Raw genomic sequence first — 22798 nt, forward strand, 5'->3', positions numbered from 1 at the left:
CGAATGTCTATGAACCAAGATCGGTCCAATAACAAGAGTAACAGTATGCCGATACATTCCAAACCGACTAAGGTCAAAGCTGTCGGCGCCATCGGGAAGAAAACCCCTATTGTCGCTGAGAGGTTTTTCATAGCTCTTATGAGCTGTAATGGATTTGTCCGTATGATTAGGGCTATGTGGATGCAAATTTGAAGTGCATCCCTAACCCCTATTGAGAATGTCAAACTCCAGCCTTGGATTCTTCTCCCGCCTGATTCTTCTGAAGGAAGTTCTTGGAATTGTATCGGTGAGGTAGCAAACCATAGGCATATGCTGCTTGCGACTAGTAGCAAGTTGAAGGTGTAGAATCGTCGGATAAATATCAGCATGTACAGTAAAGGACATGCAACAAGAGCCAATGCAATAAATTGCATAGCCATGGTTGCTTTGGCTTTCCAGTGCTGTTTCTCAGCTCTCTGTGTTTCTTCATCTTGTGACTTTCTTGTTCTCCATTTTTCCAACGCGCGCTTCAGCAGGTGTGCTCCTTGAAATTTTTCCTGGTGTTGGTCTTCGTTTATGTCATCATCGAGTTCTTGTTGTATCTCCTCCTGGGTCTTCAAGACTTTTTGTAGGACCACCGGAACACTGCACCCGTAAAGGATGCATATTTCATAGCCTTCTTCGACTTCGATATGAACAAGACCTAAGCGTTCGTTTTCTGTTTCGATGAGACGTCTGTTCCAGATGACGGCCTGTACCCTGCGCAGGAATTCTGCGACGATGGTGGAGGGTCCTTCGTTGATCAACTGTTGTATATCAAAGGCTTCGCCCGTCGGTTTTCTAAGTGATTCTCGGCACGCCCGTGGATAGTACGTTGGGGGATTTCTCCCATTCGATGCTCGATCAGCAACCAGTGTTCGCCAAAACGCTTCCGGGGGGTCTTTCTGAAGATTCTTCCATTTCCCATGCTTGAGCCAGGCTCGTGGTATATGTCCCAGTTTAGAAGGCTCATACATATGTTTTACCTTGTCCAGCACGAATCCTTCCACAAACATGCTGTGATGGTTACTCCTCTTTTTGAACATGTGTTTCAATTCAGTGACGGGTTCTGTTCCAGCTGCGCTATAATTCCTATGGCCTGCTATAGGAAGTCCCACGAGCGTATTGGCATTTATACGCCGCGTAGAAACCGGAGCTGTTTTAATCCATGGATTCGCCAAAACTCCGAATGCACTCTCACTAAGACTACGTATCCACGATGGCAAAGTGACGTATAGGTCTTCTTCATCCAATTCTGATTCTAGTTGTTGTCCATCAGGTTCCTCTAAGCCAACGCGTTCTTGTTTCCGAGTGAATTTAGGGGCCCATGGTCGGCAGATTATGTCCAGGGCCCGTGATTTTTCCGAATTGCTGATCGAGAAGTCGACAAACTCCCGGTATACATCAATAACTGGCTGCGTATAGTCGACATGGTAGGCCTGAGAAATTGGTTTAATGACTCATGGGGTTCAACCATTTAAGCTTGATTTAGCACTAACCAGTGATGTTGATGATTCCCGGTATTTTGTTTGAACCATTGTGTCTTGGGCAATTGCGAGAAGCGCGTATATTGCATCACGGGGTTGACTAGTTTGGAAAATTGGGAGACTGGAAACCAAGTACTCCAGGCTTGAGAGTAGCTGAGGTTCTTTGTTGCCTTCCGTGGAACTGCGAACAAGATTGCTAGTGGCTTCCACTAAGACGACCGCTCCCAGTCCTTGGACGCCTCCGGGAGAGTTGTCGGGGTTTATGAATCTGGACAGCTTGAACGATCTTGCTTCTGCCTCCACCAGTAGGGATACCGCCGCGGCAAACACTTTCCAGGATGTCTTTTTCCTGCCACAGTATATCGTCGCTTTCCTAGACAAAGCAATCTCTTGTATGACCCAGCGGCGAAAGAACCAGGGACGTCCCATCAGTCTGATAAATGCGCCCCAGAGAGGATAGTATTTTGTGTTTTCACACAGTTCGTCGTGTTTCCCGATCTGAAGAACTTTGTTTCTGATAAACGATATAGCCATTTTGCTGTCTTCGTCCTCTTCACCTAGCCAAATACAGATGCCCCAGGCTTGGCCATAGATTCGATCCATTTTTGACACTTGCTTGTTTCGCTCGGCGGTGCATGCCTGGTTGATGCACACCATGTCAACCCATAAGAATCTTTCCCTGTATCTACAGCGCATGGCTCGCAAAGCCGATTCCAAATTATAGGTGACTTTGAGGGCAAACACACTTCCATCTTTATGAACCCTTATTAGTCTGTCATGCTTTTGGATGCCCCAGCACCAGCTCAAGGCCTCATATCCTTGATCGCCGTCGAAAGGAACTTCCACAAACTCGCAATTGATATCACTATCTTTTTGGTTGCTTGGATAAATCCGAAGTATTCGCAGATACGATGCTGCGTCTTCGAGCTCGGTGTATTCGTATGGCGGCAAAGTAGAGCTTGGCGGAAGATCCATGGTAGAATCACGGCGATGTCGACTGAATCTTTGTAGGAGGTTCCCACAAGGGCTGTGGATCCAAATTTGAGGTGGGTACAGGATGAATCCGAGTCAAAGCTGTGTTGTCGTACAATGATCATAATCAATTTTGAATGAATCCACGTGACCAGGCTGCAATGAATAGTGGAGGACAATCAAGTCAGTAGGACTATGAAGGATTCATATAAGCATATATAGCCTATGCTGAGCACAGCCCCGCGATTCGACTGCACTGTATGTAGTCGCGTGATACTCATACGGGAATACTAGCCCTAAGCTGCAGTGCTTTGAAGGTGTCAGCTGAATATGCAGCCGCCGAAACGTAACTATTGGGCTCTTTCTCTTGGAAGTGGGGTGAAAAGGAAAAGAAGGCAAGAAGGCAAAGTACCAACCTTGGCTAAACCAAAAAAGTGGCACAAGCTGATCAAGTACAATAACATTAGACTGGCGAATAAAATCCATGGTAGTTGAGAATGGCTTGCAGCCTCGGGTTGCAATGCATCTCACTGCATGCATCCACGCGTCCTGAAAACGGAGTAAGCGAGGCTCCCACATCGTGACCGGTAGGCCAAGAGAGAGCCTAGAAGCAGGTTTCCCATCCAGCTGCATCCGTTGTGGGATTGGTACATGCGTGGCTGCATTGCTCGGCGAATTGTTTGACGAGAGAAGAAACGCGGCCGCAGCCACCAACACCAAGCCAGTGGGAGCTGTTGTACCGCAGTGTATTCGAACAGTAGCGATTCCAAGCCACGTGCTGCCCTGAAATTCCCAGTCCGCAATCTAGTGTTGAAGCTTTTCCGCGTTGTCTTTGCTAGATTCCGGGTAGCCATAATGCAGAAATTTGACAAACGGAAGCAACACCACATACCTAGCAGTACTCAAGACACTGCGTCCAAGAAACGTAGTGACGTCTCTCTAAGCAGGAAGCCGAACCTCCCTTCTTCTCGAAAGCCTATGCGTACCCACGGCGTAGGCTCAAGCAGCAGAAGTCGGTATCTGCCAAATCTCTAAGCTCTCACACACCCGAGGACTCAAGACGAAGACCCAAACGTTTCCCGCCAGACAGTCATAGAAGACATCCTATCCATCACGCCAGCAAGCCACCAGCCCACGCACGCAACCACTAACGCCTGTGTGGAAGATGAGCTACTAGGTTGTTACAACCCACCGCCAACCGACCCGGAGACCGCATCCTCAAGCCTTCACCACGCGCTTCTACCGCAACTGCGTCAAGCCTCCATGCCAACTCTTGCAAGCCCCCTCATCCGCGGACACAGGAAAGCGCGAGCGAGGCGCGTTAGCTCTTGCTCTGGCTCTGGCGTTGGCTCTGGCGTTGGGGTATGAGCGTGGTCGCTGCTTCCCTTGCACCTACCCCTTCCTACTCCGTACACAAGGACGAGAGCGGCAGGTGCGAGACGCGTGGAGGCGGAAGACGGCCGTACGTGTGATAGGTCCGTTTGGTCTACGTTTGCGGGAGCAGGCAAGCTTGCTTGAGCGCTAGTCTAGTCGTGGTGCTGGAGGATGGTAGGGTTGGTGAGGTTGAGATGGCTGGACTGGCGATAACGCGTTCCTGGGTGAAAATACAAACGGGACAGGACGAGGCCGCAGCCTTGGATGCGTGCATGCAACAAGCAGCCAGCAGCCAGGCACGTCTCGCAAAGCTCTCTCGCAAGCCATCAAACAAACAAGCAGACATGGCCTTGCAGCACCCCACGCAAGCCGTCCAAGCATGCCGGCAACACGTGTCAACCCAGCTCCACTCGGCCCATCAGACAATACAGCAACCCACAACACGTCACGCACTCTTCCTCAAAGGCCCGCAAAACAAGGCGAGCACCCTAATGAAAAGCCTTTTCCCTCACAAGAGGAAAAGAAGAACAACAAAAATTGCGCCGGTGAAGCCCCCGAAGGAGATTCATACCGGCCCGCCACCGCGCTGTGCAATGCAGGGCAGTCCGATAAATCGACCGTCTTCTTGATCACGGTGATTCCAACAAGGTAAGTATGATCGGAAAAAGGACTGCGTCTGGGGCGCGGGTCGGAGGGGTTTATATACGTGTCTGGTGGGAAGGCGTGCGCAAGCGAGAACAAGCGAGCCTTGGCGTGCTGAGATGTTCGCGCGGGTGGGATGGGGTTTACGCGCGCGTGAGAGCCTGGGGAGACGCCCGTGCACCTTCTTTGCGTTTCTACGGCTTTCTACGGCTTTCGAGGGCTTGAGCGTCGGTTTCGGGGAACTTGCGGCCAATAGCTGCTGCTCCTCGTACCTACGGAGCAGACGGACCCCCGTCTCCCGTCTCCCGTCCCTCCGCCTCTCTCACGGGCATGGAGGAGCATCCTCTGCACCAGCACTATTCTAAACCTCACTATCAACGCACAACAAATCCAAACCACCCCCGTCACCACCACAATACTCAGCACCAACAAGCAAGCCATATTCCCTCCCAACTTCAGCCTACCTATTTAATAAGTCACGAACGACAAGTTAACATAGACACATACTCCATCAATTCCAGCTATGGTTTAAGAATTCAAGTAGGCACACGTCGAGATATCTGCTACCAAAACAATGAAGTAATAGTATAATAACACCAACAAAATCCTCGCCTCGCAGCCTCGTGGTAGAACCTCACTGAAAAAGCAATAAATTTAAACTTAGAAGAAGGTATAAACTGAGAAGAAAAAATAAACAGCTATAAGAAAATAAAAGGAATTTCCAACCCCTCCCGTCACCAAACTCCCACGCACCCAATCCAACCCATCTAACCAACCCAACCAACCCAACCCACCTAAACCGCGCCCCAAAACCTCCTCTCCCAGCACGTCGTCCCCTCCCCCTCACCCTGCAAATCCACCCCCTCCAAATCCTCCAAAACCCTCCAATCAAAAAACTCCACCACAACGCCATCTCTCCTCCCCCCTACCCCCTCACCCCCCCCCCCGCAACAGGAGCCTGTATAGGCTTCCTATTGCGGGGGGGGACAGTGAGGGGCTGATAAATTCGTAACGAAAAAAACATCACCATCACCCCCCTCCCCCTCCCAGCCGCAACCTCCGACTCAACAAGCACGACCCGCCCCGCCCCCTTCCACGCCTGACTCTCAGGGACGACGCTCCCCTGCGTCTCGAAGCCGGGCAGGCGCTCTCTCGTCTCGTGCGACCAGTGCGCAAGACTAGGCACGAGCGCCGCGCCGGCGGCGTGCAGGAGCGTCGTTAGGCGCGTGTGTTGACGGAGCGAGGGCGCGAGGAAGACTGTTGGACGCGAGGTCATAGGTGCGTGCTGAGGGGGTGGTGAGCAGCTTGGGACGGACGTTGAGGTTGGTCGTTGTTGCTGTGGTGGTTGTGGTCGTGGGAAGTGGGGACGGGTCTGGTGCGGAGGAGAGGGAGAGAATCGCGCTGAAGGAAAGGGTTTGGCGGAGTTGGGGCGGGTGGTGGGACGGTGGGTGGGCGGATGGGAGGCAGGAGAAGGCGGCTTGTTGCTCTACAGCGCCAGGCTCGTAGCAGAACAGTTTCCTGCGCGGTGAGAGGCCGACGTCGAAATCGTCAATGGCGCGGTGCTTGAGAGAGTTTGGGCGCGCCCCCCTTGCGCGCGGGTAAGTCGGCGGCGGCGGCAGCGCTGTGGAGGATACTGGCGCCTGGTTCGCAGCGTCTGCGTCTGCGTCTGCATCTGCGTCTTGTGGTGAAGACATGGGCGGAGTCGAGATCGCAGCGGGCTTGAGAACAGGTTTGGGCATATGTGCTTCTGCAAGCTGCGCGCGAGGCACGCGTTTACGCTGATCATCCGGACTAGGAGGAGTGGGCAACGGGCACCAATTCACATGCACCAGCTCCGGCTCCGCAGGAACTACACCACCAGAAACGTCCTGCCGTGCAGGCCGAATGGCTCCGTCCCCGGGTGCCGTGTCCGCTTGCGAAGTCCTCGGTCCCCGTCTCTTAGTGAGCACGCGCACGCGGTCTTCGTCTTGTGCGTCTAACGGGTCCATCGTGTCTATGCGCTGCATTTTCCAGACTGCGGGCCGTGCTGCTGCTGCGGTCGTAGTTTCTTTCCCTGGCGCTGATGTGGCTGGCTTACTTACGGCTTCGTCCGTGGGCTTAACTGTGTCTACTCGCACTAGAGCTGGGCGAGCCGAAGACCTTCGCACACTTGTAAGGGGTTGGACAGGTTCACCCAGCGGCGACTTCTGGCGTAGCGGACCGCGGCGCTCCCTCGCTGCCACTCTCGGGGGCGATATACTCGCCAGCGGTATCCTCGCGCCACTCCGCGGAGTCACAATAGTGCTGGTGAACTGCGTCGATAAGTCTGACATGGGCGTTACCTCTTTCTGCGTGCGCACCTCCGCCAGCGCAGCCCTGCCTACCAAATCCAGCGGCGAGCAAGCCCAAATATGGTTCTCGTCCATGATCCTCAGCGCAGACGGACTGACAGTAGTAGCGACGGACCGCGGCGTCGTCTGCCGCGAGTCTTGCGTCTCATCGGACGCATACTTCCTTTTGGTAGGAAGCCTTGCCACGGGCGATGTGAGGGGCACCGCTTTCCGCACCAGGAACGGGCTACTAGTGCTGTTAAGCGCGCTTCTGGGCGTCGTCAGTTTCGAACTGTTGCCATTCTCCCGCTCTGCAACCGATGCGTTCTCCTTGCCCGATTTCTGCACCAGGAGCGGGCTGATGGCAATGGACGAGCTTCGCGGTGTCGTCATTCGTAAGCTGTCTCCTCCCCTTCGCTCAGCTTTCTTCCGCAACTTCCCCACCAGCATCTCCACTGTCGCCTTCATGTGCTGCGACTCGCCCTCCGGCGGAGCATTCCTCGCCTCGTCGGCCATCTGGCGCAGCTCATCCATGGTGATGCACTCCTTCCACGTACGATCGGCATGGATTCTGAGTATGCGAGGGTGGCGCAACATGAAGAAATCCTCATTCGGGGGCTTCTCGTACGCGCTGCCGACTTCAGCCACGAAAGGTTTCTTGAAAAGGACCTTCGGCGCAGAATTGCTGCCTAGTTCGAGGTGAAACGCATCGCAGGACATGGCAGGGTTGTAATCCTCGGAGCGGAAAACGCCGTGGTCATTAAGGTACTTGAGCTCTCTGTCCGGGATGCAGCGGTCTTTTTTAATTATCCCCACGAGCTTGAAGGTCGGTCGATTCTGGAAACGAAAAACTTCTTCTTTGTTGACCAGGCAGCCTAGATAGAAATTTGTCCAGCGAGTTTTGGATAAAATGCACTTCTGGGCTTGTTTCACCTCATAGCTAGCTCCGACGATTGCAAAGTCAGCTACATCGCGCTCTCCGCCCATTTCCGTCATGTAGTCCTTTTTGAGCTTGATGAATGCATTGTGCCAGTCGTCTGGTCCGTGTTCAGAAAGAGAGAAGAAAGGGGCATTTGGTTTGAGGATGAGGCCTTCGCAGCGGTAGCTGAGGGCAGCAGCGAACTGCGTAATGAGTTTATTCTTAGCCTCGCGGTCAGAGAAATCGAACTTCATCCACTCTGTAGTCAAGGCTCTGCCGGGAATCTTGGTGAGGACCTCCGCAAGGCGTGCTCTTCGCTTGGTGTGCGGCATACCCATCGTGACCTCGTCATCCAGGAGCAGGACGTCGAAGAAGAAAATGGCAAGGTGCTCGTCCGGATCGTCCTGAGAGGCCTTGTTGGCGCCTAAGAAGGAGCCAGCTCGGGAAACGTGCCTTCGGAGCTTGTGGAACTCGAGCACCTTTCTCTCCCGATCGCTATATACGACCATTTCCCCGAGCAAGATGCACTTCTCCCGGAACCTGCAGTCAGGCTTTCCGATCCTTAGACAAGAACGAATTACTTTCTCGAGGGCGCTTCTATCCTGCGTAGAGTCTCTCCCGTTCTTGGAAAAAATCTTGATGTATTGCGCGTTTGACTGGTCTGCGGAAGCGTGCTTTGTGAGGTCAACATGAATTTCGCAAAACTCTCCGTCGTACTTGCGCTCAATGACCCATTCTTGCCTGCCAGCCATTTGGAGACAGTTGTCAATTGAACGAGCTTTGTGCCAAGTGGGCCGTCCGATCTTGACACCGATCTGAGGCTTCAGGTGTTGCGCCGCATCTTTCAGAAAAACCTTTCGTGATTGAGGATCGGGATTAGGGGGGTAGTGCTTTAGTTTCCCTCTAAGCAAAGTCATTGTAGCAGCGTAGTCGTTTTGAAAGCAAAGCAAAGACGGGAGCATAAAATGGAATTGGCTGAGGACGAGCTTCTCGTCGAGGACGACGCGCCCAAAGTCCTTCAATATAACTCTTACCAGCTACTTAGCTTCCCTCGAGTGAAGCCGTTTGAATACCGGGCTAAGAATCTCCACAGGGGTCTCAGCAGCCTTGTGTCTCCGCACCTCAGGGCTCGAAAACCTGCAGCGGGACGCCACGGCCTGCAGCGCGGCGTCAATCTCCTCAACCGAGGGCGTCGGCCCCGGCAGCGGCGCAGCATCATGGACCCTCTGCAAGCGCTCGAGGCAGGCGCTGAGGTCGCCATTGCCGGGCGACTGCCAAGCTTTGAGCTCGTTTGTCTTGACCAGGGTGAAGTTCAGGCAGCGGGCGACCAGGCCTTGCAATCGCGCCGCCCCTATGTCGTATACGCGGTCGGTGCGGCGCTCAGGGAAGAGCGTCGAGAGGACGGCGGCCCCGTCGGTGCTTTCTTTGTCCAGTGTCGCCCGGTGCTTGCGGAACCACGTCTCGACAGCTGCGCGCGTGCGCGTTAGCTTGCGGTCCCGCAAGTAGGGCGGGTCTCTGCATTCAATGTCTTCCAGGGATTGGAAAAGGTCGCATATGGTGGTGAAGCTGAGAGGCATTATGGGTATATAGAGACGTAGTTGAGCAAGCAATTGGAGTATAGGGATAGGAAATGGGCGGGTGTCATGGCAGCAGCTGAGCAGAAGAGGTGGTGGATATATATACTAGAGAAGGCAAGCGCAAGCCATAATTGAAAGTGTGCGCAATGTTAGCGATAGGTTGTTAGCGATTGGGATGAACAGTAGTAAGTTGGTAGTAAGTTGGTAGTATGTTGGTAGTATGTTGGTAGTATTCGGTAGCAAAGAACAAAGCGGCGGGGCATCACGCGTGCTTTGTCCAAGTGCCACACGCCATCACGTGCCGCGACAAGCAGATAGAGCGACTCCCAAAAACACCTCTACACAAACCATACAACAGTCACTCTGCAGGGAAAACGTGGTGTTTTTCGCACAGACGCAATCCTTCTCGCAGCAAGCAGCGCGCAAAAAGCGGGCCACTACAGCAGCAGCAGCCGCTTCACCTGACCGGTGACAGCCTTGCTCTGATTCGGCGGGCGCGATCGGATACGCGCAGGGGAGGCCCGCATCGCGCCAATGGCCGGCGATCAAGCGCATCGCGGGTAGCACCGCATCCGCATCCGATTTACCTTTGCGTCGCGTTCTACAAACTACCCCTAAGCGGATAGACCGCGCAATCGTCCTTACGTCAGGAGCCGTGCTTTGGCTTTGGCTTTTTGCGCACTCAAAATGGGCGCGCCTGCCCGCGCGCTCAAGCTGGAGAGAGCTGCTCCTACTCTAGCTGCTTGCTCCGACGCCTACCTACCTACCTGCCTGCTCAAGGCCTACCGTACCTGACGTAGCTCTTCCTCCTCATCCACCGCAGCAACTCCAACAGCAAACAACAGCAAACAACAGCAGCAATGCCGCTCCCCTCCCTCTCCCTCCCCGGCTGGTTCCACTCCCGCAACGTCGATCTCATATCGCGAGGCACGCGGCGGCCGACCCCAGTAGGACGGAGCATATTCATCGTGCTGCGCGCGCTCGACCCACTGCTGCAATACAGCATCCTAGCGCACGGCACACTATCCAGCATCCCACACGCGCTGGGCCTACGGACGCACACGCCGGGGCTCCCCACAACCACCGGGCTCGCGGTCATCGACTCCTTCGGGCTAAGCCCGTACCGGCTCGCACTACTCGGCATGGCCGTCGGCAGCGCCGCCAAGCAGATCTACTGGGCAGGCATGATATCCCTCGAAGAGATGCCCGCCTCCGCAGCAGTGGAAGTCGCGCTCTTCAACAGCGTCAGCAACAGCGTCAACGCGCTGGCGTTCACGTGCGCGGCGCTGTCCGCCAGCGCGCCCGGGACGGCGTTTCCGCCTGCGCCGCTAGTCGCGGGCGGCGCGCTGTATGCGGTTGGGTTGGCGCTGGAGTGGTGGTCCGAGGTGCAGCGCGCGGGGTTCAAGGCTAGTTCGAAGAACGCCGGAAAGCCGTTTACGGGCGGCTTGTGGAGCTTGGCCAGGCATGTTAATTATGGTGGGTATACGCTTTGGCGCGCGGGCTATGCGCTTGCGGGTGCGGGCTGGGCGTGGGGCGCGTTTGTGGGCAGCTTTTTTGTCTGGGATTTCTCGACGCGCGCGGTGCCAATTCTGGAGAGGTATTGTGCCGCCAAGGTATGTGTGCCCGCTTGTTGTGTTGTGGGCTTTTAACTGACGCTGTGAATTATTAGTACGGTCAGGCGTGGCAGGACTTTCAGCAACGGACGCCGAGGACGTTGATTCCGTTCCTGTGGTGAGTAGGTAGGTGAAGAGTGAGTGAGTGAGCAAGCGAGCACCGAAGAGGTAGCTTGATCAAAAGTGTAGTATTCAGTGCGTTGGGCGCACGCTGTATCCGTAGTGTTTTTTACATTAGTCTAATTCTTCTCTATAGAGAAAATACATCAATATAATACAGTCCGGTCGCCCCATAGCAAAACACGCGCACAAAAAGCAGGGTATCACACACACCCTCGCCAACTCACCTACGTGCTCTCCTCCAAAACCCGCAGCACCCACCTCAGCCCCTCCATGCCCTCCGACAGCTTATACGGCGCCGCGAGCAGGAAACAGTGCATCTGGCGCTCCCAATGCAGCCAGCGCCCACGCACGCCCCTCTCGCCAAACCAATGCCGCAGCGCCAGCGCATCCGGCGCCAGAATGTCGTAGCCAGCCGTGACGCCATGGACGGGGATATCGTGCCTAGTCAGCAAGGCGGGCAGATCCGGGAAGCGTCTGCGGGCATGCTCGGGCGTGTGCTCGGCCTTGGCTTCGCCGCCAGCAGTCACGTTGTTAGGCGTGGGCGCGCCGGTCGAAGCAGCCGACGCAGCCGGAATGGCGGCCGAGGGGCTGATGCGCGGGTCGTCGAGCCCCCAGGTCCCGGCCCAGTCGGCTGCCATGCGCCGGCTGCCGTCGGGGTCGAGGATCGGGTCTTTGCGCTCGATGGCCGCGATGGCGGGGTTGGTGCGGCGGGCGTCGACGCTGGGGCTGATGAGGAGGAGGGCGGCGGGCGCGCGCACTGCTCCATTGCCGCTTGTGCGCCTGCTGCTGCTTTCCCCTTTCTCGCCTTTCTCGCCTCGCGCCTCCTCTTCCTTCTCTTCCCGGTCTGCTGTGCCCCCCTCTCCTCGCCCCAGCGCCTCCCCCACTATCCCCAGCACCAGGTTCCCCCCGCTCGAGTCCCCGGCCCAGACGACGCGCTCGCCGTTCTGTTCCGCCTCGTGCATGATTTCGTCATAGAAGGTCAGCAGGCGGGGGAACACGTCCGGGGCTGTCTCGTTCGGCGCGAGCGGCGGGCTGATGATCGTGACGATTGTGTCTGGTACTGTTGAGGCGATCTTGGCTGCCAGCCGCCAGTGCTGCGGCTCCGGTGGCGCGCGCCATGACCCGCCTGCTATGTAGATGACGCGCCGGCGGGAGCGGGTAGAGGGCAGTGGTGAGGTTGAGTCGGCGGCGGTATTGCTTGACGAGGACGGAGCAGTGGCTGCGGCATTGTCGTTGGTGGTGGGCGTCTTGGTGGCGGTATCGCCAATGCGCGTTTCCACGTCGTACACCCAGAACTCAGCAACGCGGCGCTCAGTGACGTTGCAGGTGTTCTTCACGCTGTGATGCGGTGTCAGGCGCGGACTGCCTTTTGGAAATGGCGGCGGCGGTTTAAGGATGATGCCACGGAGAGGCCGGACAAGCAAGTGCAGAAAGGTCGTGTAGGCGGTGCGGCGGGTTTCGTGGGTGACGGTCAAGCTGCCATCAGTAGTTTCTGTAGAGGAAGCGGCCATGGTTTGTCGGGGAGGCGGGCGTGTTTAGCAGACCCTGGCTTTTAGTGAGTCGTGAGCATGCATGCAGGCCGATGACGTAGGTCGACGGGTTTGGAAATGAAGAGCGCCGACAATTTGGACACGCTGGGGGCCCGTTCAATATAGACGCGGAGGCGGACTCGGCAGCCTGCTTGTCGTCGTAAGCCCTGCTATATAAACAAGATCTCCGCAGTGCGTCATCGAAAAAACCCTTGGTCTGTGATTGCGATTCGCGATCTCAGGGTCCACCCAGCTGCTTGGCTGCCCGCCACCAACTTCTCTCTCTACGCCACCAGCGGGAGCCCGCGGAACGACCCCCGCCTGTCATGTGCGGCCTGATGACCGTCAGCACCATACGGGAAGCCTCTGCGGCTCGTCCGGAATTGCACGCACCGCGCTACGTCTGACTACCGAACATCCACTCTACTTCCTCGATCGCTCTTCTCTGCCTCTACCTCCCCAGCCGCGCCCCAGTGTCCCTCTGCACCACGTCCTGCACCAACTCATGTGCTCATAGTCTTTGTTGAAGAAGACTAAGCGCGCCATCCACATGTACGCCTTGAAACGTCGTGGGCGTCACGCCCAAGCCCAGCCTAAGCCCAGCCACTCGCTCACTTTGGCCTGATCATCCAAGACATTGGGCTCCGGCCCATCCTACTGCGCCAGACAAAGGTCCCACGGTTCCATGCGCGCGGCGCATCTCCCGCGATATACTTGGCATACCACTCCTGGTACGGAGATTGGCTAAGGCTGAATAAAACGAGCGGTCTACAAATACGGGTATTGGCTTTGAGGTGGCTGTGACCTTGGCCTTGCCTTCTGCGACGGCTTGCTGGGCTGAGATCGCGAAGATGCTGATGTCGCTATCAACACGGTGGAGTCGATACCTGGCGGTATAATATATGCGCAGCGATCATATTCGCGGTGTCAAGGTAGGTTTTGGCGAGAAGGAAGCTCCTTGGCTCCTAGCTGAAATTCGACCGGGTTTAAGGGTATGGTTCTTTGACAGGAAGGAGTTGGAGACGGGCGCATCGACATCGGTATCTGGGCCATGCGTTATACGTTAGGTCAAGTTTTTAGAAGAAATTCGGCAGCTTGACGGCCCTGAGCAGTGTGAGCCCTGGTTTGACTGGGAGAGGAAAGAGAGCGCGGCTTACCACTTGGCCGATTACTAGAGGCAGCATTCCGCGCACGCAATGACGACAGCCTGTAGGGGAGCATGTGCTCTGTCAGCCTTAGAAAGACAGGTCATAGTTGCGCGCGCATGAAGTTGGCGAGGAAAACTGCCTTGGCGTTCCCGAGTTGTAAGTAAACACAAGTCGCGCCGGCCAAATTCGGTCCCAACCTTGAGCTGGTGGGCCGCGGGAGTTTGCGGCACGGGCCCCTGGGGATCATCCCCCCTCCTTCCGTGGTAGCATTGTTGAAGATTACTCAGTTGTGCCGCATTCACAATCGCTCTCTCCTCCTTCTCCTCCTTCCTCAGCCGCAGCTCGCCTTCCGGTAACAGTTTTTCAAAATGCCCACTACTCGCAAGGAGTTCGAGACCGTTTTCCCGCAATTGGTCGAGGATGTGCTCGACCATTGCAGGCAGTACAACCTTCCCGACAATGCGCTCGAGTGGTTCAAGAAGGTACGTTGGTCAATGTGTGCAAATCACAGCCGCGCTGACAGGTCTCACAGAACCTCAACCACAACACCGTCGGCGGGAAATACAACCGTGGCATGTCCGTCGTCGACACGTCGAGCCTCCTCCTCGGCCGCGACCTCTCCAAGGACGAGTACTTCAACTCGGCGACGCTGGGATGGATGATTGAGCTTCTCCAGGCCTTCTTCCTCGTCTCGGACGACATCATGGACTCGTCCAAGACGCGTCGTGGCAGCCCTTGCTGGTACCTGATGCCCGAGGTTGGCATGATTGCTATCAACGACGCCTTCATGCTCGAGGCTGCCATATTCCTGCTTCTCAAGAAGTACTTCCGCCAGAACAAGAACTACGTCGACCTGATGGAGCTCTTCCACGAGGTCACTTTCCAGACCGAGCTGGGCCAGGCCTGTGATCTGATCACTGCGCCCGAGGACAAGGTGGATTTGGACAACTTCAGTCTGGAGAAGTACACCTTCATTGTCATCTACAAGACCGCCTACTACAGCTTCTACCTGCCCGTCGCGCTGGCGCTGTACTTCTGCGACAAGGCGACGCCCAAGAACCTGCAGACTGCGCGTGACATTCTCATCCCCATGGGTGAGTACTTCCAGGTTCAGGACGACTACCTCGACAACTTCGCCGACCCCGAGACCCTGGGTAAGATTGGCACCGACATCCAGGACAACAAGTGCTCTTGGCTCGTCAACCAGGCGCTCAAGCGTGCCAGCCCCGAGCAGCGCAAGGTGCTTGAGGAGAATTATGGCCGCAAGGACCAGGCCTGCGAGGCCCGCGTCAAGGAGTTGTACAACGAGCTTCAGCTCGAGAAGGTGTACCAGGAGTACGAGGAGAGCCGTGTCGGCGAGATCAGGGACCTGATCTCCAAGATCGACGAGTCCGAGGGCCTGAAGAAGGAGGTCTTTGAGGAGTTCCTCAGGAAGATCTACAAGCGCAGCAAATAAGCGCAGACGTAGTTTAGATTAGTCACGCCATCTGCATGAGAGCATGAAATGGCGTTCTCGGAGGCCGAAGATAGAGGTTTTTAATAGAAGAGCGGATACCCATTGATGATTGGGAATCGTGGTTGTTTGTGATACAGTTTGGCGGGGCAATTGTTGGTCAACAACTAGGTGTGCACGCGGGTACTGAACACTCGGGAGTGACAGTACTACTCCTACACCATGGCGGTGTGTCGCAAGGCGAGTTCCAAGTAACACTCCACGTGGATAGATCGACTGTCTTTTACAATAACAGCAACTCGGCCGTGTCGGATGTCGATGCTCCCGAGACTGACGCAACAGTTAGCTGCTCCGTACGGGGGGCCAGCTGTCGTGATGTGAGAGCACAGATGACAGATGACAGCCAGCTGATTATGCGGCTGTATCAGGCCGCAAGCAGAAGACTTGCATTGGCTTTGAAATATGAGGAAATATGCCTAGACGATTTGTCTGTATGTATTTGTACTACTTTCTTTATTCGCCTCTGCCCCGGATTTCCGTGCTGCTGGCCGTTTTCCCTAACAGGGTTACAGGGCTGGCACCGCCTTGCGCTCGACCGGAAGACAAGGTGGAGCATGCGTGATTTCACGGCGCGCTTTCAGGCCTCCCTGCGTTGTGAATTGCTTCTTAAAGCGCTAACGGAGCACCGTTTTGCCTTGCCGTGCTTTCTTTTGGCACCAGTGGCGCAACGCGCAGGAGACCCTTAAATTGCACCTTCCCGTCTCGCTTATCTCTATCATCTGAATTTATACTTGGGAGTCGCCTCCCTCAACGCCCAGTCTCATCCATGGAGAAGTCTTCAAGCACCGACTTCGACGTCGTTATTGTCGGCGCCGGCATCTCTGGGATCAATGCTGCCTACCGCGTGCAGTCGGAGCTGCCAGAAGGCACTACCTACGCGATCCTGGAAGCCCGCGATGCCATAGGAGGAACCTGGGACTTGTTCAGGTACCCGGGCATCCGCTCGGATTCTGACTTGCATACCTTTGGTTTCTCATGGCGCCCATGGAGCGAGCAAAGGAGCATAGCAGATGGCGCTTCCATCCAGAAGTACATGCAGGAAACTGCGGCCATCCACGGTATCGACCAGCATATCAAATTCCAGCACAAACTGCGTGCCGCCAATTGGTCTTCTGATGTGCAGCGCTGGCAGCTTTCACTTGAGGCCAATGGCGAGAAGAAAATCTTCAATAGCCGTTTTCTCATCATGGGTACCGGGTACTACGACTATCAGGAGCCTCTCCCCGCCGTCATCCCCGGGTTGGAGAACTTCAAGGGCACAATCGTGCATCCCCAGTTCTGGCCAGAGGATCTCGATTACGCAGGAAAGAATATGGTCATCATTGGGAGCGGCGCCACCGCTGTTACCCTTCTGCCAAACCTTGCTGAAAAGGCCAAGCATGTCACGATGCTGCAGCGCTCGCCAAGCTACATCCTTTCACGTCCTCTAATCTCGCCCTTGAACGATGCCCTCCACGTACTGTTTCCCGACTGGATTGCCTTCAAGCTCATCCGTTGGCGTCATCTTATAATGGCCTGGCTTTTCTATCTTTTTTGCCAAACGTTTCCCATCAAGGCAAGGGACATAATTAGAAAGCGTACGGTTGAACAGCTGCCTAAGAACATTCCTCACGACCCGCACTTTGAACCTGCTTATTCGCCCTGGGACCAGAGGCTTTGCGTCTGTCCAGACGGCGACTTTTACAAGGTCCTACGGGATGGCAAAGCGGACATCGCCACCGGCTCGATCAAGAACGTCACAGAGTCCAGCATCGAGCTTGAAACGGGCCAGACTCTCAACACCGACGTCATCATCACCGCCACAGGCTTGAAGGTTCAGTTCGCGGGCGGGGTCACGCTGAGCGTCGACGGCGAAGCGATAAAGCCCTCGGACAAGTTCTTCTGGAAGGGCGTGATGCTGCAAGACGTGCCGAACGCGGTCTTCGTGCTGGGCTACGCCAACGCCAGCTGGACGCTGGGCGCCGACGCGACAGCGCGGCTCGCCACTCGTCTGATCAACACCATGCGCTCCGGCGGCATGTCTGCGTGCGTGCCGCGCCTCCAAGACCCGGAAACGCTGGGAAGGCTGCCTCTCTTGAACTTGAGCTCGACGTACATGAAGAGGGCTGAGAACGACTTGCCCAGAGCTGGTGATCGCGGCCAGTGGCGCCCCCGCAGAAACTACATCTCGGATATCTGGCAGGCGAGGTTTGGGGATATCAAGACGGGGCTGCAGATGTATCGCGTGTCAACGTAAACCTAATTTCACAAGAGGTGGAGGCGTAGGTGCTTGAAAATAGAGCCATTGGACGGAGGTGAGAGGATAGGCTAGCCTTGGAGCCATGATGCTGCGAGCTGATTGGTATATAGCTTAAGAGTTGCACATTCGGTTTTGATATACACATAAGTAGATGCTATCTAAATCCTTTATTTAAATGCTATTCAATCCATTGAGGGCACATCCGTGCACCAATGAGTGGCGTCATCACGAGCGCTTCGGCCCTTTGTCTCTTCTTGGAACAGCACGTGGGTTCGCGAGAAGGTGAGACCGCGTATCGTGAATTCAATTAAGGCCAACAACCGCTCCACTTGGTCGAGTTCATTCAGCGAGCAACAATGGCAGACGACGACGAGCCCGACAGCCTCGACACGCAGAGGATAGCGCAAATCAAGATGTTGGTATGCCGACCCTCCTTGCCGCCCATGACTCTTGCGACCTGCATTTGCCGCCCACTCTCATGCGTCTTGTGGACTGCTTCCCGTCGCCGCGGACTCCAGACAAGGTTTATGAAAAAGCAAACAGCTTTTGACTGAGCTGTCACGCAGACTTCGAAACGTTCGCCCCCTGCTATCTCCCGACGCGACCGTTCCGCTCCACAAACCGACGAAGGCGCGTCGCCATCACGTCCGCCCGCAACGCGCGATGAGCTCACTCCCCACCACGCTCATGCCGTTCCACCGCGCCTGAAGTTCGCAACGACTGCTCCAATTACGCTCACATCTACTGAAAAGGTGACACCGCCGTCCAGGATGTACAATTCGTTTTCTGGCTTCGGCGAAGGCGACGGTCCGGGAGATACCCAGGTGATGGACTCGCAAATCTACAAAGAGTTCACCAACGGAAACACGTTTGTCGCGGCGCCAGAGCATAACGAAGACGAGGAGGACCAATCCACGCAGGGCGATACGTACGGCAATGGCACATTGCAGGAGGGCGACACCGGGCACGTCGATATTGTCAGTCATTGTCCAGAGAACGGGCAGAATGACGATTCGTCCGCCTACGGGGAAGGCAATAGTCCTGAGCCCAGTCTTGATGGAGAATCGCAGCATGGGACGGATTTCACCTCGCATTCGTTCATTGCGCCTCCGGAGACTCCCGCAACGGTCAGTAAAATGTGCAACTGTCGTGACGAAGCCCTGAGTTCAGACACGCGCACGCCGGGCTCTGCTACGGCCAAACTTTTCAGTAATGGTACAGGACTCAAGATGCTCTCTATGAGCCAGTTGTTCAACGGGTCCCAAGGGCAATCCTCTCCGCAGCTGGATAACCAATGCTCTGATCCCATGTTCCAGCGCCCTTCGCCAGGGTTCAACATGCGCTACTCGTCCCCGGTTCTGCTAAATTCCTCGCCTGCAAAACCCATCCGAAGCGATCCTCTGCGCGCTGCGACCGAGCCGCGAGATACATACATGACAATGAAGGAGTCGCAAGAGCAGCGGGAAGCTAAGAAGAGAGCTGAACTAGAGGATCAACTGCAGCGGCTGCAGGCCGAGGATACCGACGAGTCTGAAGACGAAGTGACTGCGGAAATGCGAAAAGCCTCGATACGCAAGATCCAGGGTCAGCTCAACGATATCACCATGACGGTGCTCACAGAACCGGGAGAGTTTAAATCAGGCCAGAAAGCCCGTCGGCAGATGAGCGACACGGCACTATTCACTCCGGCACGTCTGAGGAAAGTGAAGAGCGTTGTAGAGCTCTCAGATGGACTTGACGCTCCTCAGGATGTTGACGAGGATTCTCTAGACGAGCTGTCCTCGCCGCCACCGACATCCGCGCTACAAAGAAGGTCGCAATCGGTTCAGGTGCCTATGACGTCGTCTCGACCGCACAACAGTTCCGGTCGACAACAGAAAATTGGCGCGCATTCGAGTCAACGAGAAGAACACGGTGTGCCAGGAAGTCAAGCAAACTCGAGTCGCCGTCGAACGAATGCGATGCAGCAGGACTACCAGCAAGCTGTAGAAGATGATCAGTCCGACGAAACAGATTATATCGCAGTCGCAGATTCTCAACCGCGCCTCTCACAACGAGGAAACGGCAACGAAGCACCGCCTAGCCTTCCTAATGTTTCTTCCACTGATGCTCGCGTGGCACAGTCTCAGTACTCCATAAATGAAGGCGAATCAAGTCTCGGCGTACGGGGCCGATATTTACAACGAGCTATTAATACGTCCTCTGTGCCAAGGCCGCCAGAGGATTCGAGTCTGGCACAACTGCCTGTAGAGCCAAATGCTGCCCTTGCGGACGATGAAGAGGGACGAAACGTTCCGAGCAGCCCTCCGTTGCTTGCCCAATCAATGGAAGATGATGAGGCTGTAGATGCTATTGGTACTGACGATGGTGAAGAGACAGTGGATGAAGATTCTGGGACCGATGAAGATATGCATGACATTGAGGAAACCGAGCATGTTTCGTACAATGAAGACTACGATAAACCGGACTTGCCAGCCGATCTCGTCGATTCTAGCCAACCGTTCAGGGACGGAGATGACGAGCAGTCAAACAACGAAGACGAAGATGGAGAAGACGAGGTCCAGGATGAAACGGCTAATCAAGTTCAAGATGATGTTGCGCACGAGGATGGACGAGGAGCTCCAGTTGAAGACGAAAATCAACCGCAGTTCCGTGCCACGCTGCAACGGATTTACTCGACAATACCCGAAACGGACCCTATGGAAGAAGACGAGGATGATGCAGAAAACCCACGACCACAGCAACCTGAACAATCGGGAGCCAACTCCCCGGTCTACAACGCTCAACCAGTCGAAGGACATGCGAACGAGCCAACAGGGGAAGCGGAACACTCAACCACTATGCAACCCTATGAGACAGCTGAGCCTCGTATCTCAGCTTTAGCATCCCCTCTCAGGCCACATCTTAGTCAACAGAAGTCGCTGTCGAGTCCGACGAGAAGCCCGGCACCGACTAAAACGTTGAGCCAGCATACACCTGCCTCTACGCATGTCCGAAAGCTTACAGACATCGCCCAAGATCCATCACAAGCACAGCCCTTTGATCTGGATTTGGACTTTTTCACTGAAAGCGTCTTGACCGAGAACGACAAGGAGTATCAGCAGGTGATGTCCGACATTGGACCATCTCCTACGCGACCAAATAAACGCAGGAAGCTCTATAGCGCCCGCGCTCTTCAGGAGTCACCAAGGAAAATTAATCACATACCTTCTCCCTCCCCTGCTCCGGACAAGGAAAGGATGTCAAATACGAACAGTTTTACTGAAAATAATGGAGCTATGCCTATTGAAAACACCGAAGAGGCAGTCTTTATCAAGCCGGCAGTTATGAAGAGTGGTATTAGCGGCAAGCTTGTTCGGCCTACTGCTAAATTTTATGGCAAAAAGAGTTCTGCGCCGGGAAAGGTTCAAGAAGCAGCAGCAAAGAAGACTGCACAAAGGGTCCTTGAGGTTGCTGAGGCGCCACAGACGCGACTGCCCAAAGATGTCAGGAAGAAGACTACAGAAGCACCTCCCCGGCCCTCCAGGGAAGAGCCCCATCCTCGGGTTCTGCAAGAGGAACCCGAAGTGGCAGCACCCGCGACAGATGATCAGCCTATCCCTGTGGATGATAACACCGCTGAACGAGTCATGGTCGAAGATTCCGCAACAAGCACGCCTAAAAATGTGGTTACGCCCAACCGGGTTTTGGCATGGTTCAGGGGCAGCTCAATGGTATTCTATCCGGCGACATGTCTAGGCCTGTCTCCAGACAACTTCCGTTACCGAATTCGCTTCGACGATGGTGCAATAGACAATCTCGAAAGGAACCATATCCGCAGCTTCGACCTTCGCAAGGGCGACCTGGTCAAGGTCGATTTGAACAAGATGCGTACAAAGTCGTACATTGTCCGCGGTTTCAAAGATATCATATCGCCCGCTGAAGCCACTGCTGTCACATCTGTAAACGAGGCTTCCAAAAATGATTTCCCGCTCACGGACATCCATGGTGCAAAAACGGTTGTCCTCGAAGTCAAACAGCGAAACAGCTTACCCGCGAAAGCCCCCGAGACTGTTGAGGTGCTCATCGAGAAAATCTATATTACCAGCACCATGTGGACCCACTTCGCGGACCGCACTTACAGCCATCCCTCAGAGGCTTTGCTGAACAACGCACGACCGCAAACGCCTTCAACCGTGTTTTCGGCTCCTGATACACCTAATACCTCCAAATCTCGCCGTCAGCCACCTTCGACCCTTGCCAAGTCCGTTCAGCGCTCGATTACCGAGCCGGCTACTCCAAGGCCTACTGCCACCGGTATCTTTGCTAACATGGCCTTTGCAATCACGTTTGGAGACTCGGCTGCCGAACGTGACGAGGTTTGTAGATTGATAACCAACAATGGCGGCATCATTCTCGACGCAGGCTTCGAGGCGCTCTTCCGCACTTCTAGCCACGCTTCTGACACTAACAGCCCCATGAAGCCTCCCTCCACATCCGTCACCAACAAAGCACTCTCGACGCCCCAACCCAAGGCCGCCAATAGCCCGTCCACAGATGCAGCGCCGGACGAGCAGGGCCTAGTCCTTACCTCGTCCGCACAACGCCTTGGCTTCACGGCCCTCATCAGTGACCGCCACTCCCGCCGCACCAAGTACATCCAGGCCCTCGCGCTAGGTCTGCCATGCCTCTCCGCGCGCTGGATCCGCGACTGCGCCGCTGCCAGGGCCATCAAGCCATGGCAGTACTACCTCCTCCCCGCAGGCGAGTCGACCTACCTCAACGGCGCAGTGCGCAGTCGCACCGACCTCACATCCTACTACGACGCCAGCGATATAGGCAGCAGCGACGACGAAAGCGAAGGCGAAGCGCGCCTGACGCGCGTACTCCAGCGCCGCCCCAAGCTGCTCGACGGCAAGAGCGTGCTCCTCGTCACGGGCAAGAGCCGCGCCAAGGGCCGCGAGGACCGCCGCCGCACGTACGAGTTCCTGACGAGGGCGATGGGCGCGACACGCGTGGGCCGGTGCGCGGACGCGGGCGCGGCGCGAGACTTGCTGGAGCGCGATGATGAGGCTAGGCCTTGGGACTGGGTGTATGTTGATAGTGCGGAGGGCGAGTTCGCTGAGGCGCTTGTGTCTGGTGCTGGTGCTGGTGGGAGCGCCCGCAAGAGGAAGCGTGCCCTTGGTGCTGGTGCTGGGGGGAGTGGGGGCGTGTGTACGGTGCTGGTGGGAGAGGGGAGGGGCGTTAAGGTTGTGAATGATGAGTTTGTGATCCAGAGCTTGATTTTGGGGGCGCTGGTTGAGGAATGAGTAGGTAAAGTGAGTGATGGGGTGAGGAAGGAGTCATGGGTTTACTT

General features: G+C 55.6%; 7 protein-coding genes across 7 annotated transcripts; 4 read left to right on the forward strand and 3 right to left on the reverse strand.

Annotated features, from left to right (window-relative positions):
• Positions 1–557: 557 nt before the first annotated feature.
• On the reverse strand, positions 558–2688 carry K452DRAFT_335247 (uncharacterized protein; the record flags this gene model as incomplete). The annotated part of the gene is given in 2 exon segments (XM_033545221.1): positions 558–1477; positions 1493–2688. Coding segments are annotated over 2 exon segments (1908 nt in total), but the record flags the coding sequence as incomplete, so codon positions are not given.
• A 2965-nt stretch (positions 2689–5653) lies between these two features.
• On the reverse strand, positions 5654–8277 carry K452DRAFT_288947 (uncharacterized protein). The gene has a single exon (XM_033540752.1). It carries the CDS (start codon positions 8228–8230, stop codon positions 5672–5674), a length of 2559 nt encoding a protein of 852 aa, XP_033395894.1. The 5' UTR covers positions 8231–8277; the 3' UTR covers positions 5654–5671.
• A 1881-nt stretch (positions 8278–10158) lies between these two features.
• Positions 10159–11033, forward strand: K452DRAFT_299572 (uncharacterized protein; the record flags this gene model as incomplete). Its single annotated transcript, XM_033542241.1, has 2 exons — positions 10159–10911; positions 10968–11033. The coding sequence occupies 2 exons, from the start codon at positions 10159–10161 to the stop codon at positions 11031–11033; spliced, it is 819 nt and encodes a 272-aa protein (XP_033395895.1).
• Positions 11034–11190: 157 nt separating this feature from the next.
• K452DRAFT_319727 (uncharacterized protein) lies at positions 11191–12702 on the reverse strand. The gene has a single exon (XM_033544262.1). It carries the CDS (start codon positions 12543–12545, stop codon positions 11259–11261), a length of 1287 nt encoding a protein of 428 aa, XP_033395896.1. The 5' UTR covers positions 12546–12702; the 3' UTR covers positions 11191–11258.
• A 1126-nt stretch (positions 12703–13828) lies between these two features.
• Positions 13829–15470, forward strand: K452DRAFT_273778 (uncharacterized protein). Its single transcript, XM_033539161.1, has 2 exons — positions 13829–14193; positions 14244–15470. Exons 1-2 carry the CDS (start codon positions 14080–14082, stop codon positions 15165–15167), a joined length of 1038 nt encoding a protein of 345 aa, XP_033395897.1. The 5' UTR covers positions 13829–14079; the 3' UTR covers positions 15168–15470.
• A 255-nt stretch (positions 15471–15725) lies between these two features.
• On the forward strand, positions 15726–17658 carry K452DRAFT_288952 (uncharacterized protein). Its single transcript, XM_033540753.1, has one exon. It carries the CDS (start codon positions 15991–15993, stop codon positions 17458–17460), a length of 1470 nt encoding a protein of 489 aa, XP_033395898.1. The 5' UTR covers positions 15726–15990; the 3' UTR covers positions 17461–17658.
• A 161-nt stretch (positions 17659–17819) lies between these two features.
• On the forward strand, positions 17820–22751 carry K452DRAFT_299576 (uncharacterized protein; the record flags this gene model as incomplete). The annotated part of the gene is made up of 2 exons (XM_033542242.1): positions 17820–17882; positions 18030–22751. The coding sequence occupies 2 exons, from the start codon at positions 17820–17822 to the stop codon at positions 22749–22751; spliced, it is 4785 nt and encodes a 1594-aa protein (XP_033395899.1).
• Positions 22752–22798: the final 47 nt, after the last annotated feature.

Source organism: Aplosporella prunicola (genome assembly GCF_010093885.1).
Source record: "Aplosporella prunicola CBS 121167 unplaced genomic scaffold K452scaffold_17, whole genome shotgun sequence".
NCBI lineage: Eukaryota > Fungi > Ascomycota > Dothideomycetes > Botryosphaeriales > Aplosporellaceae > Aplosporella > Aplosporella prunicola.